The sequence below is a fragment of the Brachionichthys hirsutus genome, chromosome 3 (assembly GCF_040956055.1).
Source record: "Brachionichthys hirsutus isolate HB-005 chromosome 3, CSIRO-AGI_Bhir_v1, whole genome shotgun sequence".
Taxonomy (NCBI): Eukaryota; Metazoa; Chordata; class Actinopteri; order Lophiiformes; family Brachionichthyidae; genus Brachionichthys; species Brachionichthys hirsutus.
This window is the reverse complement of record NC_090899.1, coordinates 10115276-10131713: the sequence shown is the minus strand read 5'-3', so window position 1 is coordinate 10131713 and position 16438 is coordinate 10115276. Positions and strand designations below refer to the sequence as shown.

Sequence of the window (16438 nt, the reverse complement as noted above, 5' to 3'; positions counted from 1 at the left end):
AAGGTTATTGAACGCAGCACAGGTTTCCAGGGAGTGGCCCCCTGCACCTGTCTGACCTGTTTCGGGGACACGCACGACTCCCGAGGAATTTCCCCGTCCATTGTTTGACAGGAGCGCTGTGAGAGGGAGAGAGCCAGAGGGAAGGAGGGGAAGAGAGAGATGACGGAACCAGCCGCTAATCCCGCCGCGACCTCGTTCCCAGCGCCGACGCTTTCCTTGCCTGTGGGGCTGGAAGTGTTCAGAACCTATTCTGGAGCTTTGATCTGTCTAGAGATAGTAAGTGCGGCTATTCTGGAGCTTTGATCTGTCTACAGATAGTAAGTGTGGCTTCTTGCAAGGACATTTACCCGCCTATCGCCTCTGTGGTGTTCCAGACGTGACCTACAGAGCCCATAAAGTTAATATTTATTTAATATTTGCTGAACATTTCGTTCAGGTTTAAAACACGGTGTGTTTAGGCTGCTCAGTGTTTACGCGTTGCCGCAGCGCGCTGACCTCTACTTGATTGCTCAAGGCTGTTTTACCTTGACAGTCCAACCAAGGGCAAATGTGTCTTAAGGCAATGTCGCCTGCTCTGCTGAATGGATCCCAGATATATCATTCACAAAACAGGGTCACAAGCAGGGTCACAAGCCCCGTTACTCAAATCACTGTCAGAAACATGCTTCACAAGCAACCTCTGCCAAACAAACAAACAAACAAAAAAGATTTGGTGAAATATAGATGTTCATTATTATAAGAATGTTTATTTGTTTGTTTATAACACGGATGGAGAACCCTGAACTCGAGATAATGTAGCGCATCCCAGCAAAGACGTTTCAGGATTCAAATCCCATGCCTTTGGGCCCTTTCCTCCCTATATGTCTCGCCTACACCTCAAAGACAAGCAATGGAGTTCAATTTAGTGCCCACTGGTGTGAATGGGAATGGTTGCTTTGACCTCTGTGATGAGCTGGTGACCTCTAGGCAGGAATGGCTGAACAGGTGTGTTAATTTAATAGCAATTCAATTCAAAGGGGAGATTTGGCGTTGCAGCCGTGGGTTGCTACTGGGCTCGGTGGCCCAGCACAAGGGTTCTAGTGAGACTCCTGGTTACAGCATAATCCCTGTTCTTAAATATTGAGTCAGCCTCTCTCTCTCTCTCTCTCTCTCTCTTGCGGTGGCTTGACAGGCATAATTACCTTGAAACTATATTGAACTTGTTATCGATAAGCCTGATTGCAGTTGGAGGCTCATGCAGCTGTCGGATGGAAGCAGCCATTTAAATGCCATGCCCTGCCTCTTATCAGCTTGTACCCAACGTTAAAGTCTTTTGCAGCACGTTATGCTGTCACTATCTATTGAAGATAACCGATGGTAACGGTCATACAAGGCTTCACTATTCTAGTGGCTTACACTCAGTGAGAACATTGATCTGATAGGGAGCTGATCAGGGTTTTCAGCACACATAAAAAACCCAAAATGAACTGTGGGATATGTTTGCTTGTACTCCCAGTTATTTGGTGGTCTGGTATGGATCCTGGTGGCCTCCTCCAATGTGCCCGTGCCCCTACTGCAGGGCTGGGTGATGTTTGTGGCCGTCTTCACGTTCATCCTCTCGTCCATCTACCTCACACTCCTGCTTACGGGCCTGACTCGCCGCATCTCCACTGATTGGAACTTCTTGGTAAGTTGCAGATAAATGTGCAAAGTGTTCATTCTATACGTTTGTTCCTCCCTCCCTCCCTCCGTTGTCTCGGTCCTGTGTCATAACCAGATTAGTAAGGCTTTCTAACATGTGACATGTGATTTTTAAACAAAAGTGATGCTTATGGAGTTGTTATACATATTGATAGTTTGCTAGGTGCCCTTGAGCAAGGCACCCCCCCCAACCACTCCAGGTGTGCCAATCATGGCGGGCGCCTTCACTTCACCCTAACCTTCTCCATGTCCCCTACGTACTGAATATGCATGTGTGTGGATTGTTAAAAAGGGGGCCCAATAAGCAGTAGGGTTTAAATGAAATTACATTTCGCATGTGTGTGTGTGTGTGGGCAGTGATTTATATACATGTGACAATAAAAGCGTTCTTTCATTTCTTACTTTCTTTCTAGTACGTGTACTACTAGACAACTAAACACGTTTATCCTAAAAAGACCTTTTGTTAAAAGAGGATGTTGTCTTTGAAAGGGCCGATACATTTCAGAAAGGCCCATAAGTGTTTTGCTTTTTGTTTAGATAAGCATTTTCATTTCCTCATCTCAAATGACACAAACGTTTCGAAACAATCCATATTAAAGCAGCAATGTCGTTTTGTAAATCTTGCTGTTGTGACTGATAAACGTTGGTGCTATGACTGGAGGAACTTATTAAGAAGGGCCAAAATAAAAGCCCCTTTTTTAAATAAGACAGTAGCTACAATAATATCTCTGGAGCTTTGTAATATAATATAATAATAATATAATTTATAGGGAATGGTAGCTAGAAACATTCATCATTAATGTTAAAGTTTCACAAATGCTGCCTCACCATTTTGAGGTCGTCTGCATGTCTTTGATGGTTCTGTGTCCATCCAAAACAACCAGAGATGATTAACAGCAAAACGACTCCATTGTGTGATGCAACAAGCATTAATTAAAATATAAATGTGTCCGTTTCCAGTTGAAAGGAAGGTGTGTAACAGAAGTCGGAATAGAGCTGAAGTCACTTTATTTCAGCTGCTGATGCAATTTCTAGTAAAATCAGAAATCCTACATTAATAAAAAAAAAAAAACGGTGCGGGCAAAACAAGAAGTAGAGCTGAAAATACCTGCCTGACTTGTTTGTTTTTATATTTCCCTGCCTGGATCTAACAAACAAGATTGTATTTCCATAAATAGAATTAAAATGTCATTGTTCTACATGAATGAACGCACTGGTTTATACACAATAGCCACTACAAAAAGTCAGTAGGATACCACTCTTTTGAAAACTACACCAGTAGTAGCTCCTCGTGTGAAGATAAGAGATCTCTAAAATAATCGGAAGCATTATGGGTCACCACATGCTGTCTGCTTCCACAAATTCATTCATTTCTGTATGGTGAAACTCGCTGGAAACCATCAAAGAAAGGCAAACAGAAATAGCCTCTGTAGTAAAAGCACATCCACAATCACTTTGACCCACCCAAATACTGGAGCCACACAGGGCTTATTAAGAGAGTTCAGTCCAATGCGTACATATAACTGCATCACATAGAATAAAACTGCAACAGTTAGTCCGTTTAAATCTCAGAAAACATAGAATCAGTCAGAAATTATTGATTATGTTATCTTCTGCAGAGAATATCAAACATTTCAGTTCCTCGTGTCAGACCCAACAGAAACCCGGTTCTCTTCTGTTTATTTTGCTGCTCCCTGGTGTCTCATTGGCAATCTGGTTTAAATAATACATGTAGCAAAATATTCTTCAACTCAAATCGATAGTAAATATAATCATTACTTCCAGCCTTAATGTGAAATCCATCTTACTGTACGGTATGTGGCTTAACTGTTAACCTTTGAAGTATCTGTTACATCACTGGAGTGGTTTCTGTCTGGCTTGGCAGACAGACCCAGCATTGTCTCAGGCCCCCGGGCTCTGTTAGCAGGAGAAGCCTGCTAATAGGATGAGAAGAGAATAGGATGAACTCGCACGATGTTTCGTTTTTGTTTGCTTTGCAAAATGGAATCTTACAGGTTTCTTTTTCTTTTCGGCAAGTGTACAAATATTTACATGATATCATTCCTTATTTCCATGAAAAGCATGACACTTCTTCCTGTTAATTCTTTTTCATGTTTTTTTCTTGTCTCTCTTCCTCAGGATGTATTTTACCATTTTGTGGCTTTCGTTTTCTACTTTTCTGCCTTTGTTTTGGAGGCAGCAACAACAGCAGCTCACGCAGGGGCCCAGAATACATCCCTGCAAAATGGCACCATGTGTATAACTAACGCTTGGGGCAACATATTCACAGTCCTGACCGACAGGCAATACAGTATTAATGTAGCAGCCACGGTGAGAATGAGGAATGTTTTTCAGTGATCACATCATTATAATTATCATGAGCTCAGCTGTAATAAAGCCCAGTGCCATGCTCCCCTTTACCTCTAATGAGGTAAGGGAGTTGCTGGAATTAACATACAAATATTTTTAAGAAATATTTTATGAATTTGCCTTGTTTTGTGTGAACATTTTGATCTTATAATTTCCTTTCGTTAATGCAAAGAGAGCATACACATGCCAAAAGAAATATAATATTGTGAAGCTTCTGGTGTCCATAGAACTGTGTAATACAATAGCAAATCCCATTTTCCTATTCTATGTACCGATAATTGACTTGAGAAAATATTGCTTGATTCATAATTACTTAAAAAAAAATGTCTGTTGTTGATTGTTCTCTCCTTTTGTCTTTTTGTCCTAGATATTTGCATTTGTGGTGACACTTTGCTACGGCGGCAGTTTGCTAATGGGCTTCAGGAGGTGGATGGTGTAGCTGGAACAACCAGCCCAAACTAGTATTGTACCTGCATCCTAACTTCAGCATGTATTAATGAAACAGACACACGGTGCAGAGAGTGACCACACGGTCATCGACACAGTGCGCGCGTTTTCTTAAAGGACATCGTACAAGAATTCTTCCTTTGAGATGTTGCATGATTGAAGGCATTTTCAAAACAAGATTAAAAAAATACAAAATAAAGTCCTGTTAGCACCTCATGCTTTCCCAAAATTATCTGACAAAAACCTGTGTGAGCAGGCCTTGTAAGTGATTCAAAGTTTGGGCTCAGGGTTGTTTTGCAAGATGCAAGGGATTCTTGTGACATTTGTGGTTTTGTGCTTTCATTAATTTCTTTAATCATGCAAATATTGCTCCATTTCCTTAGTCACATCCTCATTGGAGGGAGTATTTCCCAATTCCACAGCCACAAAAACATGCCTATGAATGCTGGGTAAACATTTTGCGTGACAGAAAATCAATTGTGCAATTTGTTCTAAAGTTTATATGAGGCAACATTTTCATTTTTTTTTCTGTTGTCCAATTACATTGGAGCAAAAGAGCAGTGAACGCACCGCACCCTATGTTAAACATGTCTGTTGTTGTATTTTCACCTGGGCACTATTTAAAATGCATTTTGAGCTGATGCTTGAATTTGAAAGTTTAAATTTCTTCTTCTGAGCACTTTTTGTCAGATATTTCAACCGTCTCAATCAATATTTGCCAGATAAGATATCAATATTGTTAGGTCTATTAAAAGCTAATCATTTAATATAGCATATTAAATAGAAATATTTATCATGTTCATATATTTCAGGCAATGACCTTAATCATTAATTAGAAGAAGAATTTGATTGACTCATATTGTAATTGTGTTTGGTACATTGTGACATGACCAAAATCAACCATGATACATGAGTCTATATTTGTATTCATTTAGTTGCATTGAGTATTAAAATCAAATATATTTAAAGTATTTTTTCAATTAAGTTCTTTTGTTTTTGACACCTGTTGTTTTTGACATTATTAAAGTTTTGGAGAAAAACCCGAACCTCGTGGATGACGTGTTGTTATCTGCCACACTGTCTTCTTGATATTAGAATAATCAGTTACCAAAGTCAGAAAATGTCCGACAAGGTGGAGCACTAACAATATGAGGAAAACCAATGTATTCAGAGACTCGCAACGATGACCAAGACAGGATCACTACTCTGGTTTTGTCCTAGTTATTCAAATATAAAAACATTTGATCAGAATGATCTTGTGCATAGGGCCATTCTCATTTCATTTCATAGACTAATATATGTTTGAAGCATGCACATGCATTTGCCACCAAAGCGAAAAATACCTTTCCTATCCATACCTGTATTCTGCATACATCATTAAATGGGGTCTACATGTTTCTGCTGCAACAAAATGTGCTGGAGTTGAGAGTTAATAATACAAGTTTTCAATTTATGTTACGCAACATGAGGTGTTCTGTTTCTCTTAAATTAATTATCTAAGTACATATGTGCATAAATTATTAAATCAAAGCAATACAGCACCATGTTTTTTTTAAATATAATTTTGGAAATAAAATTCAATAACTCAAACCTTTTTTAAGATTGGACTTTAAACATATTTGTGTTTCTACAGCAATATATTATTTACAAATAGAAAATTCGAATACGTTTTTCCTGGTTATTCTGTGCAGATTTATTTTATTTGAACAATTTTATGTAACCTATCACAATTTATATATTGTAAGTTATAGTTTCAATCAATATAAGTACCGGTGTATAATAATTAACATTTGTTGTTGAAAATATGTCAAACTCTTGAAAAAAAGATTAGTGCAAGTACCAGTTAAATATTATTATGCATAAATTATCACTGGCTGTCAAAAGGTATTTATTGTTTGTTGTTCAAGGTCAATTCCACGACCTCGAACAATACCATAGATTTCCTGCATTCATATATTTTTTACATGTTGCAATTTTCATTTTAGCCGCTAGATGTCTCTCATCTACAACTGCTCAATTTTTCAGTTTTAAAAGAAATAAAAACCCTTAAATATTTATTATATTTAAGAGACATGAATATCTTAAATGCAAAATAAGGTGCAGTGGAAATACACCAGTTTGGAGATAGATAGATAGATAGATAGATAGATGATAGATGATAGATAGATATAAATTTTAACATTTTTGTCACCCATTGGAAACCATTCAGAGGTCAGATGAAACTCATACAGGGGAAAACATTTTCCAATAATTGCACAATTTATTTATTCTTATCTTGACTGGTCCATCTTTATTCCACGACTCACCTCCGCATCTGCCGCCACCTGAATCGACAATATCGAATAACTACGGAAGTGCCATGGCAATTCCTTCAAAATAAAACGTTCTATTCAAAGGTTTAACTTTTGCGTGGGGTTGGAACCGAATCCCCTGTTCATGTTTGATTTAGTTTGCTTTTAACAAATTCCAATGCTGTTAATAGTGTGGCAGAATATCAACAAATAAAGGGAAACTCGTTCAGCATTTTGAAATTATTCATTGATCATTTTACTTTGGAGGGAAGCAGACCGGAAAAGGACTTTCTATTTATTCAACCCTTCACATTTGTGTCTCATCTTCCCCCCCCTATTGGGTCGAAAAGCTAGCGAGAGCATTCTGGACTGTCGGCGTTTACCTGTAACGAAACAGAATTACCAGCTGAACATTTTTACAGCGATAGCGGAACCTTGTTTCGTCAGGCCGCGGGTATGAGCGGAGCTCCGCGGGGGAGCGAGCGGGGTTTAAATCGTCCCTGCAGCCTCTTCTGACTTTCAGTAGTCGGTGTAGCAGCGCGAAAGCCAGCTGTTTTCCTCCACGTTTTTGATCGACGGCAATCCAAATTTCGTAAGCAGTTCGATTATTGTTCGGGTTTCCTTTTTTTTTTTTTTGGTTGGGGGGGGGGTGTCGGAAGAGCCGGGGTGGCGAACTGAAAGCGACTCCGACTCCGTCGCGGCTGACCACCGGAGTTGGTCCTGAAAATGGAGGCTGTTATCGAGAAGGAGTGCAGCGCACTGGGAGGACTCTTCCAGACTGTCATCGGAGACATGAAAGTAAGTCCATCGATCTTTCATCAAGTTTAACCACAAAGTCGATGGAGAACAAAATCAAGTTTACCAAGTGATCGAACTTAATTTGATAGGAGAGCACCCAGCACTGGATGGCTGCTCCCAGGAGGCCAATCACCGGCCTCCAAAGTAGGGCATGTCGCTTTCATGTATTATGTGTACAGCTTAGCTGATGGGTTTTCCCAGCTGTTGTACTTGAAGGAATGCCAGGAATGTAGCTGTCAGGGTGGAAAACGACCCTTTGGGGGGGGGGGGGGGGGGGTCTGAAGGCTTTGGCATGTGTAGGTCAAATGTGCAGCCATCGGGTTATCTGGAGACAGAAAGTTTGTTATGAAAAGCACTCAAACGTTCAGCACTTCTCAGCCTCCCTCATTCCGCTCGAGGAGAGGCTTCATGGATCCCCCGCGCTGCCGGACTCCAGTGAAAGTATGCGGGATGTCGACGTTTTTCCAGTAAATTGCATTTTCCTTTGCAGCATTTTGCAGGTTTTGCTACAGGTTGAAGGTTGAAGTCTGCCCTGAAGCAGGCAGAGCTGAGGGTGCTAAACTGAGCAAGGACAGAAAGAGGATTATGCCAAGGAGAGGGCAGAGATAGAGAGAACAATGAGTGAAAGGAAATAGTGTATTAAGTCGGGTGAGTGTACTTTGTTATTGGGTGCAATGTTTGACAGAATAACATGACATTCCTCAGACCCCTGGCAGTAGTATTACGTCAGTGACAAAGTTGTTCTTGTGTTGTATGCAGCAGTTTATTTTATATTGCCGTACTACCATGTGATCATCCGCTTTTAAATGCAGTAGGCCTCTAGTCTTGATAAATCTCTATTCATCTATTTTCAGCCTGAGACCTGAATTTGGTCGATTTAGAGTCCCATCGGGCACTCGGCTCATTATACCGGAGTGTGAGTGAGTGCTCTTGTTGTGTGAGGATCTTTCCTAAAGAGGTGTTTGACCTACATAATAAACTAAATCACGCAGACATGAGAATGTTTCTGTTCTCCATATATGTATGTGATTTAAAAAAAATATGATGTGCTGCTTTATGTCAACTGTTTGGAATTTGAGAAGTCTTTTTTTTATTACAAGTCATTTATCATTTAGGGAAAAACTGAATGTTTTTCAGACACATACAACACTGCTACATTAATTTGTATCAACTAGCTTAAATACCCAATTTCCCTCAGGTTTAGATGTTTAGATGTTTTTTTTGGTGATTTAATTAGGTCACATGGATGAGAAAGGCTTGCTTGGTTTGCTTTAGCCCTGCAGGTGAGGCGAGGCACGAGTGGCCTCGTGTTGATCAAACTGTTACGTAACCATGGGAGAAGAGAAATGTGTTCTGATGATTGTGTAATTTGTGTTTTATCTCTCTCTCTCTCTCTTTTTTTTTTTTGCACACAGAGTAGCTACCCCATCTGGGAGGACTTTATCTCCAAGGCCAGTAAACTGCAGTCGCAGCTCAGGTGAGAGCGTGCTTGTGTGCACGTACCAACCATGTGTTTGCTTCTCTGGGTTTTATTGACAAAGGAAACATATTTTTTGTGGAACATGTACATTTCACCTTGTTACTTCATTAAAACACAATATAGTTCTTTATGTTCATTTGAGCTGGCGTGGATATAAAGCATGTTGACAGATTATTATGTTTAGCCCGTTAAATGGTGCCAAAAGGTTGTTTTACACGTAATGTGGTTAGTAGTGGAAACTGACCATCATGTAGGGACAGTCATACCTGCTGTTGTGCATGGAGACTCCCTGCACCAGGTCCAGAGAAATGAGAACTGAACTCTATAGAAGAAGCATTTATTCATTAACTATGAGCTTGGTTATTTAGGTGGTTAAAGTATGTTATAAACACTTTGGACTAAGGAATAATTGCTGCTCTGCTGAGAGCTCAAAATGGCTCGTCAAGAACTTACAGCACTTTGAATCACAAATTTGTCATGCGACTGTCCAACTCCATTACGGAAGCAAACCTGTTTCCACTGATCCTGTCGCTGTTTGCTCTTTGGTAGTATTTGGATGAATAAATATTTGACTGAGTCTCTTTTACTCCACCAGGACGCCAACTAGTCTGTCTTAACTTCTAACAGGAGGAAACGACTCAAATTAAATTGTATTTCATTTGGACAGTTGTGTGAAAAATAAAGTTCAATGCAGTGTTTAGAATGCTAACTAACTTTTCCTTGGTGAGGGAAATAGCATTGTGATTATTGCATCATTTCTATCACACTCCATGTATCCCCAAACAACAAATCTCGTTCCATCGTCTGATGCTGTACTTTATGTCGGCGTCAGTTCACTGCCGAAAAGATCAGAAGACGCCATGTTTTCTTAGACTAATAAGCAGTGACGGCCTGTATAAAAGACTAATCTCTCAACAATAGTCAACACAGGGGCCATTATGTGTCTCTCCACCATTTACTCTTCTTGTAGCTTGATTTAATTTGTATTTCTAATGCTGTTAATTTACACAACTCCTACCAAAATTATCCCGAGTCATCTGCTCACAATGAATGCCAATCCCTGCCACGTCTCGTAGTAGGTTTTAAGTGGCCACGTGTCAGAGGACAAACAACATATGACAGCTGACATAAAAGCCCTTTGTTCAGCAAATGTCCTGTGGTTTAAAACATTCCCTGATTAACAATGCATGGCAGTTCTTTAGCCGTTTAAGTGTCCACGTGTCCTGAAATAGACTCGGACTGACAGTCCTATAAAGGGTGAGGGAACCAACAATAGTTTCCAGGGACCGCTCAGTAAGTCATTATTTCATTTTCTCAGTATAAAAGCTGATTAATGGTGATATGTTATTCAAGTTTCTCCATCATCCAGGGGTTAAATATGTGACCCCTCATGCCAACTCTCAGGGGAGTGTTTGTGGCCCCATTGCTAGTGTGTGTGTGTGTGCGTGCTATTATGGTTGTATTTACTTCGGTTCTCACAGATATGTCGTGTTCTTTTCATCCAACCATAGTAGAAGAGTGTCGGACTGATGAAGGAGCTACTTTTGGCCTCCTATCTAAAATGAAGGGACATTCAGGGCATTTAGTCCATCATGAGAATGAATCAATAATGCTCCCAGTCAGTATCAATTCTTTCTTTAGGAGACGAGTTTATTGTTAGTAATAGAAAATGACCGTATTTCAGACGAGCTGTCTCCAGCCGACACCCTGTCCCAGGCAGGTGTTGAGCCTACAGTGGTAACGATGCTCCTGTAGCTGAAGCGCGAACAAGAGTGTAATCTGGATTTGCTCATGGTGACATACAAACAAGCTTTTTTTAACCCGTCCCCAACCACTACAAATTTGGCAAAACTAGCCCTTTTGACGACAGCATAATCCCCCTCTGTACGGTCATCTATTTGAGGATTAGGCTACATATGATTTACACACACACACACACACACACACACTCCAAAGCACCAATGCACCCACCTTCCCTCCTTAGCCTGGGTAAGTGGCTAGCAGTGATTGCAGCATATACACATGTGTATGTAATGATGTCCTAAAATAGACTACTCTGTAATTTAAACCCTCTTCTTCCACCTCACAAAGCAGTTAGAAACATCAACCAATTGCAGTAGAGAGGCTGTTCTGTCATTTTTGGGCCAAATACAGTGTTTATTTTTTTTTTTCCTTGTCCATTCTGGTTTTAAACAGGCAACACACATGCATGTACATACATATACGCAGGACAAAGCCATGAAAAAAGGAGGCAGGGTCGAATTTAGGCTAACTGATTTCTAATAACAGTGTTCTTTAACTTGTTACTGCTTGGTCTGTTTGATGTGTCTTGGCTTGTGCAGCTGTGTCAGCGCAGGATTACGCATCGCCCTCCTTACGCCGGCCTTCCCTCCCCTTGAGGATGTGAAGAAACAGACTATATTAAAACTTCATATTTGGCTTATGAACTGTATATTGCATCACTGTTGTATCACATTAGATATTAGTCTTTGCATTAAAATACACTGGGTTCAGTTTATTTTAATATTCACTCTCAACGTGACTCTAAGACTTATTGTACTACGACTTATAAAGCCACTGCAAAGACTTCTGCTGCTGTAAAGCCGCCATTAGCTCCTTTCCCAACAACATTTCCAGGAATTGTTTTTTCAGAAATTTAATTACCTGATTAAAATAATTCCTGGTGTAATTCCACTGCACCTGAAAGTTTTGGAGAAGTTAATCAATTGGGTATTAGTAAATGAAACTGCACTATTCCTCCAATCTGTTTATGTAGAGTGGAATGTCCAGATTGTTGAGCTCTTCACAAATGTGTTTCAGCATGTGCCCTATATTTAGCCTGAATATCTTTCTAAGCAAATACATGCTCAAAAGAGCCTGGACCTCATTGTTCCTCTACTTCTCATAGCTTCTTTTGCTCCAATTTCTAAATGATGAAAACGATGTGAAGCTTTTAGAAATTAAATAACTAAGTTTGGAGCCTCACACTGTCTTAAACATGAAGAACACTGATTGTTGGAATACGCTGCGAGTACGGTATATTCCACCAATCGGTGTTCTTCGACACACAGCATCACCCCTAAGAATGCTGGGGAATCTGAAAAGTCTTACCGCCTACTAAGTACTCCATCCATCCCTGGTATACATTAGCAGAAGCAGATATCAGTTGGAGGTTGCTCTGGTTCCTGCGCTGAGCTTAAAATAGAAAGGCATTTGTGTTTGCCTGCGTATGTTTCTTTTCCCATTTGCAGGACACACCCTTGGATCGTCTGGTCAGCTGCGTACCAACACAACACAACACAACACAACACAACACAACACTTATGAAACCAAATTGCATTAAGTTTTTTAAGTGATAAAAATAAAAGACTTTTCCATTATTGACGCAATGCAATGCTAACACATGACTGACTTTGAATGTAGAACATTTAGGCATGCAGCATGTGTTCTGGTGACCCATTGTATGATTCAAGGCTTTTCCTGACAGTCGCTTTCAGAGAACTTTTCCCATTATGAGTCTTTGATTTGTACTGATCCTGGGTCAGAACAGTAGGGAACCTCAGGTTAATTCCTCCCATGATACGTACTACACCAACTACTCTTATAATCATATAGATACACTTGACACAACTTTACAAATATATGCATGCCGAATGGCTAATGTGGGAAAAGTAAAGATTGGAAAGTGAAAGTTTCCATCAGCAACTTAAACTCGCCTTTTATGTCGCCTCTGCGTATATTCAGCTATTGCTTTGTCATTGAAAGCTGCCTGTTGATGGAAATTTACAGGCTGTATTCATATTCTTTACCGTTGGTCTGTGGAAGATAACAAGTTTTTATAAATTGTTTGCTCAAACACTAAGTACTACATACCTTTTATGGCTGAACATTCCGTGAACATTTTCCAAACAATTGTGTTTGGTCTTTTTTATCATGGATGACTGATAGGTAGTCTTGTTCCTGGCGAAGTCATTATGTGTCACACACATAAGGGAGATTGCCTTTCATCCCCATACCTGTGACCTTAATCCTGACTGATTTGTTGTTTCTGAAAAATATGAGTCAGTGTTTCTAGTCAACTAGTTAGCCGGGCCTTGAATGAGGCAGTCTGTTGGCAGCCAATGTAGTCAACCCTCAATCAGGCAACCAACTAGACAATGAGCCAGGACACCAGCAAGAAGGTGTCTCTCTAGTAGTATTCAGTATTGTTCCACATTGGCAGTGTATTTATTTATTTTTGCTAAATGCGTTCCTTCTTTTTCCCTCCTAGGGCGACAGTAGTTGCTGTGGCTGCTCTTCTGGATGCCTTCCAAAAAGTGGCCGACCTGGCTACCAACTCGCGAGGTAGGAGGCTTGAATGCATTTACACTGCTATTCTGCAGCAAACGTATTCCTCTTCTGTTTAAACAACTGGCGTCTTCGTTAGGATTGTCTAGCACAGAACTGTGAGGGTTAAATCAGGTAACCGTTAAAATGCTTGTGTGTTTGGACACCTACGTGTCTGTGTACTGTGGCAATCCTGTCTCAGAGGGGCCTGTGTGTTGCTTGCTTTATTGTATAGACAGTAAATGCATCGGTGTGCTGTAAGGAGCTCTGCTTTGGGCTTTGTTTGTGACCTACCCTCCCACACCTGTACTCCACATCTGCGACATCTGGACTCTCAGGTGGAGGCTGCCTCAGCTCTCTGTGTGAGCGAGGGAAAGCCAAAGAATGAGAGATATCATCCATCCTTAGCTTCGGCACTTCCAGCCTTGCTCAATGCTATTAATAGGCATTGTGAGCCAGACGCACACATTTATCACCTCACTCACTGCACATGGACAAACATGGGGTGAAGCTCGACAGATACAGTATAAATGTTTGTCTTAATGCAGTTATATTCAGTGAGTTGAACCATTATGTCATTTTCTCCGCTCTTTCTTCACTCGCTCTCCTTATCTCCATATATTGTATCGTAGTTTAGCCATGTCGCATAACAAACTAGCCTTGTTTTGCGTTGTTTGGGCTTCGTTGTGCACCTGAGCTGTTTAGCACAGAGGTAAGCATCAAGAATTGCTATCTTTGTTCCAGGTAGATAATCACGCCAGTGTATAACCTTCAGGGCGGCAGTTATCCACGTTCACAAATGACTTAAACTCAAAGCGCTTGATAGATTTTTGACAGAATAATAAAATAAATAAATAATTTATATATGTAAGAAGCAGATCAGGCTCCAACTGAGGAGGGATGTTTTTATCCTTTGGAATGCATTCATATCATGACATACGAGTATAATTGTTTCCTGGAATGAGCTAATGAGTGAATTTCTTTGTATGTCAAATCATTTTTTCCCATATCAAATAACTGGAAAAGGAATTCCATTCTGAACGTCTAAAAACACTACATTTAACTCTAATAACAATGGAAAACACATGTTTAAATGCAACACACACTCACACACACAAAATTACATCATAAATGATATACCGGTATTACTGTAATGTAAAATTCAATGTAGTTTTATTATGAGTTCTAACCTTCAACAAAGACGGTAGCACTAACGGTGGTGTGCAGTGTGGACTGAACTATGAAGGACACAACTTTTGATGGTTAGCTGCTGAACATCTGTGCTTATTATGTCTTATAAATAGAGAAATCATTCTTTATTCACCTAGTTTTTCTAAATGTCTGTAATTTATCATTTTATTTCAAAGTTGCTGGCAATGTGGTTTTAGTGGTTTTCCGTAGTTTCCATTAGTTCACAGGCAAGAAAGGAGAAGATAGACTTTTAGGCCAGCCCCCACAACAATGCACAGTATGTAATTACAGCACACAATTAACTGAGGACTAACTGGTTACCAAACCAAACTGCATTCTTGTTTCTCTGAATGTACTGTATCTATAAAAGAGTTGTCACGTGCATGAAATGGACCTTGAGGTGCCCAAGGGAGTAGCCAGTCTATGCGATGAAGGTATTAGCTTTCAGATTGTTCACCTACAAAGCTTTCGTGTTAGTGTCTGCATGGTAGACTGATGGACACCCCATAGTTTGCCAGAGGCTGCTGAGACCACATTTCAGAAAGATGACGTCTTTCCATCATTCCTTCTATCACACTCCATCTTCTGTCCCAGCATCTCCAATACGCAGGCTTGGTGTGTGTATTTGAGTGTATGTGTGTGCTTTTGTGTGTAAGAGGTTGAAGTGAAACAGCAAACCCTGTCTGTCTTGTATACTACACAGTACTTATATTTGTGTGCCTTTATTAATTTACTATAAGTATAAGAGATTTGACAAAACACACATTTAAGGCCATTAAGTCTCTTGACAATGAGTACAAAGCTTTCGGCCGCCTTTGTGAATGCCGACATGAGCAGTGATATAGATAGTGATGAGGATATCAAAAGAGGGTTGATCCGGAGGGACAGATATTTGTGGGGAACTATGTTTCCCAGTGTTGAGATCAAAGTTGCTTTAGAGCTATTTATTGGTGCTATCACAGAAGCAAGCTGATAAGAACATTAAGACACTTATAGAAATGAGTGTTTTTAATGCTTAAACCTTCATTGTGCTCCTTTGTTAAAATATTTGTGTGTGAAATGTGCATGGCAAATATTTTGAAACTCTTTTTCTTTTTTTTGAATAACACACTCTTTAAGAACCATTCCTTTCTCAGCTCACTTAGTTTTAGATACAGATAAAACCAGAGCATGATGAGCTATAGGTTGAACATTCTTCCAAAGTCATGACACTGGTAACCCCAAAGCAGAACATGGATCTGGCATGTTTGTGTCAATGACAGCAGTACATGAGATTCTTTCACTCCAGGCCCTCAAATACATTCCAGGTCTCACAGCCTGTAAATACTGGACTAAATTTATTGGAATAAATTATATATGTTCATGAGTATTAAACGATCAAATTATAGAATTTGTAGCTACTTTTGTTCCATTTCTCTGATTCTGTCCCTCTTGGTCATTCCTTACAGCCCTTCCTCCCCCCTCTCTCTCAATTATTTGCATTTCATTTGACCTTTACTCTCTGCCTACTTCATTTATTTGCTGTTCCGTCTTCTAGAAAAATTGAACCCGCCGCAAAGGTGAAACCGACATTACAGACGCACATCTTTCTCCTCATACACTAATAGAAACACACACTAGGGTTCACCCATAAAGCAAAGACAGTCTCGTGCCGTGCAACAGTGGTTGTTCTAACAGCTCTAGGTTCTATTTGATTTAAACTCGTGATTGAACGTTAATGATTTAATGTGAGTTGGATCAGACTGGATAGAAGTGGTCAAGCCACACGGACAATGTCCAGTAGAGGAACAAGCAAGCGTTGACCAGGAGGTGTCTGAATTTACTGAAAAATGGCAGCAATATTATTTGATTATAT

General features: G+C 40.0%; 2 protein-coding genes across 2 annotated transcripts in view; both read left to right on the top strand.

The window, feature by feature from the left end:
* Positions 1-129: 129 nt before the first annotated feature.
* mal2 (mal, T cell differentiation protein 2) lies at positions 130-5674 on the top strand. Its single transcript, XM_068760318.1, has 4 exons — positions 130-276; positions 1496-1666; positions 3820-4011; positions 4418-5674. The coding sequence occupies exons 1-4, from the start codon at positions 160-162 to the stop codon at positions 4487-4489; spliced, it is 552 nt and encodes a 183-aa protein (XP_068616419.1). The 5' UTR covers positions 130-159; the 3' UTR covers positions 4490-5674.
* Positions 5675-7514: 1840 nt separating this feature from the next.
* The window catches only part of LOC137917809 (protein MTSS 1-like), a 36780-nt gene continuing 27856 nt past the window's right edge, over positions 7515-16438 (top strand). The window contains exons 1-3 of the mRNA XM_068760543.1: positions 7515-7586; positions 9002-9063; positions 13337-13410. Of these exons, the coding sequence (XP_068616644.1) occupies positions 7515-7586; positions 9002-9063; positions 13337-13410 (208 nt within the window). The remainder of the gene's footprint in view (positions 7587-9001; positions 9064-13336; positions 13411-16438) is intronic.